General features: G+C 51.7%; 1 protein-coding gene across 1 annotated transcript; it reads right to left on the bottom strand.

Annotated features, from left to right (window-relative positions):
- Nucleotides 1-111: 111 nt before the first annotated feature.
- Nucleotides 112-1,248, bottom strand: LOC123430876 (BTB/POZ and MATH domain-containing protein 2-like). The gene is made up of 2 exons (XM_045114710.1): nucleotides 1,046-1,248; nucleotides 112-844 (listed from the first exon to the last, which is right to left on the bottom strand). The coding sequence occupies exons 1-2, from the start codon at nucleotides 1,246-1,248 to the stop codon at nucleotides 112-114; spliced, it is 936 nt and encodes a 311-aa protein (XP_044970645.1).
- Nucleotides 1,249-2,171: the final 923 nt, after the last annotated feature.

Below are 2,171 nucleotides of genomic sequence, written 5' to 3'. Positions count from 1 at the left end.
ATCAAGCGAGTGCTAGCATTGGTGCAAACTCGGCTCATTTTGAACCTGAGCTACAAATTAAACAGACTAGCGTGTTGTACTAATTTGTTTTGGAGTCAATCTCCGGTGTAGCTAGCTAGAAGACGAGTCGCTGTGAGTGGCTTCGACTCGAGCTCTTTTGGCAGCCCTACCACTACCACTAGCGATGGCAACGTGGTTTACGATGTCCGCTACAACCGAAGGGCAGCTGGATACGAGTTGCTTGAATCCATCGGTCTCCTGGATGTCACCGAGCACACCATGAGAGGACAGGAACCCAAGGCATGCTTTCTTGAGCTGCACGCACTGGTGCTGCTCCGCTAGGGCAAGCGTGGTGGCAACTGTGTGCACGTCGATGCTCTGGCATAGCTTCTGCTCACACATCGCCTTGAGCCTATCCAGCCGATACCGATCGGCGGCAACGAACAAGTGTTGCAACGGCACATTCTTGTCCACGCCACAGTACTGATATGGGAAGGCATCCGTGTAGATGAAGTGAAGAAGCGCCTGGAAGATGGCGGGCTCCATGTCGTCGTCGACCTTGATGTGCCGAGTATCATCCTTCTCCTCCATTCCATTGAAGAGCTCCACCTTGAACACCGGCGATCGTGCCGCGAGCATGCATCTGTGGGCGTGGAACAACTGGCCGCCCACGCTGAACGTCACGTCCTTGCCTTCCCCGTCCTCCAGCATTTCGATCAAGTGGCCGTGCAGGTTCGACCGGGGCACCACGACGGCGCTTCGTTCCTCCGTGCGGGGCGTGATGACGGTCAAGACGCACCTGATCGTGAAGCGGTCATCGTTGGTATGCTTCTTGGAGAAGAACCTGGTGTAGCCATAGTAGCAACCCGGCAACACAAAGATATGTCTTAAGGCGCTTCTTTGTATGCTTGTGTTCCCGTTTTTATCCAGTAAACTCAAAGTGTATTTGGCTCTCACGCCCGGCGGACATGGTTCTCCTGTGCATAGACACAAGTAGGCCGAGGTGTAGAAAGCATCGTCCTCGGTTTGTCCGTCGGGGTAGAACCTGATACACCATTCGTAACCGCCGGCGTTGAACCTTCTCGAGCAAATGTACTCGCCGGGACGAAAGCCGTCGAGCAGCGAGTAACTGGTGATCTCGAAGTTGTGTGCCACGGTGACGGTGTCCGCCAGCGATCTCGACGACGTCGTCTCCGACGGGTGCTCGTCGTCGTCGTGATTAGCCGACGAGGCCGAGCTGCTAGACATTTTTGTCGACTCAAGCGCGACGCCTCACGAACTCAGGGTCGTTGGCCTCGTATATCGTATGTGTGAGACTTGGTCGTTGTTCTTTATACACACACGTCGGTTGTGCCCAAAGTAATAAGGAATCCGATAGCTGCTGGCATACCGAACTCGAATCGGAACAGAGCGGCAGAAGAACACGGACGCTTTTTGTTGTTGTTGACGGAGACGGGCGCTGTGTCTGAGTGGGGAGACCCACACGGGCCTTCACATGGGTCGGGCCCAGTGGCAAAACCTCTGTTTTTCGTTTCCTTTTCTCTGTTTATAAAACTTTATTTATAATGTGTTTTGGTTAAAACAGGCTAATATATGTTGTGGTGGACCTTATATGAGGTGACATGGGACGTGTGCATGCTGAGACAAATAGAAGCAATGAGAACTAATAAGAGCATCTCCAACAGCCGCGCTTCGCGCCGCGCCCAAAAAACATATTTGCCGCGCGTCCATCGCCTGGTTTGGCGCGTCGCGCAGCGCTGGCCCCAGCAGCGCGCAAATATATAGCATTTGGACACAAAATAAGTTTGAAACATTCATCAAAATGCAATGAACATGTGAAATTTAACACAAACAAGTTGATGAATAAAAGTCATGCCCACAAGTTCATCCAACCAAGTTCAAAATGCAAACCAAGTTCAAAATACAAGTTCATCCAACAAAGTTCAAGACATATACACATCAATCATCTTCCTCGTCTTCTTCCTCTTCTTCCGAAGATGATTCTTCCGCCTTCGAAGATGAATCTTCCTCCCTAACCTCATCACGCACCGCATCACGTGTAGCTCCGACGGTCTTGGCAAGATTTTCAACGACATCTTCATGGGTATGTGTGTGAGGCACATCGAAAGACATTCCACCCATGACCGGAGGTGCACCCATGCCTATCGCCC

The sequence above is a fragment of the Hordeum vulgare genome, chromosome 2H (genome assembly GCF_904849725.1).
Source record: "Hordeum vulgare subsp. vulgare chromosome 2H, MorexV3_pseudomolecules_assembly, whole genome shotgun sequence".
Classification (NCBI taxonomy): Eukaryota; Viridiplantae; Streptophyta; class Magnoliopsida; order Poales; family Poaceae; genus Hordeum; species Hordeum vulgare.
Note: the sequence above shows the minus strand (reverse complement) of the source record. Positions and strands in the feature narration are given on the sequence as shown.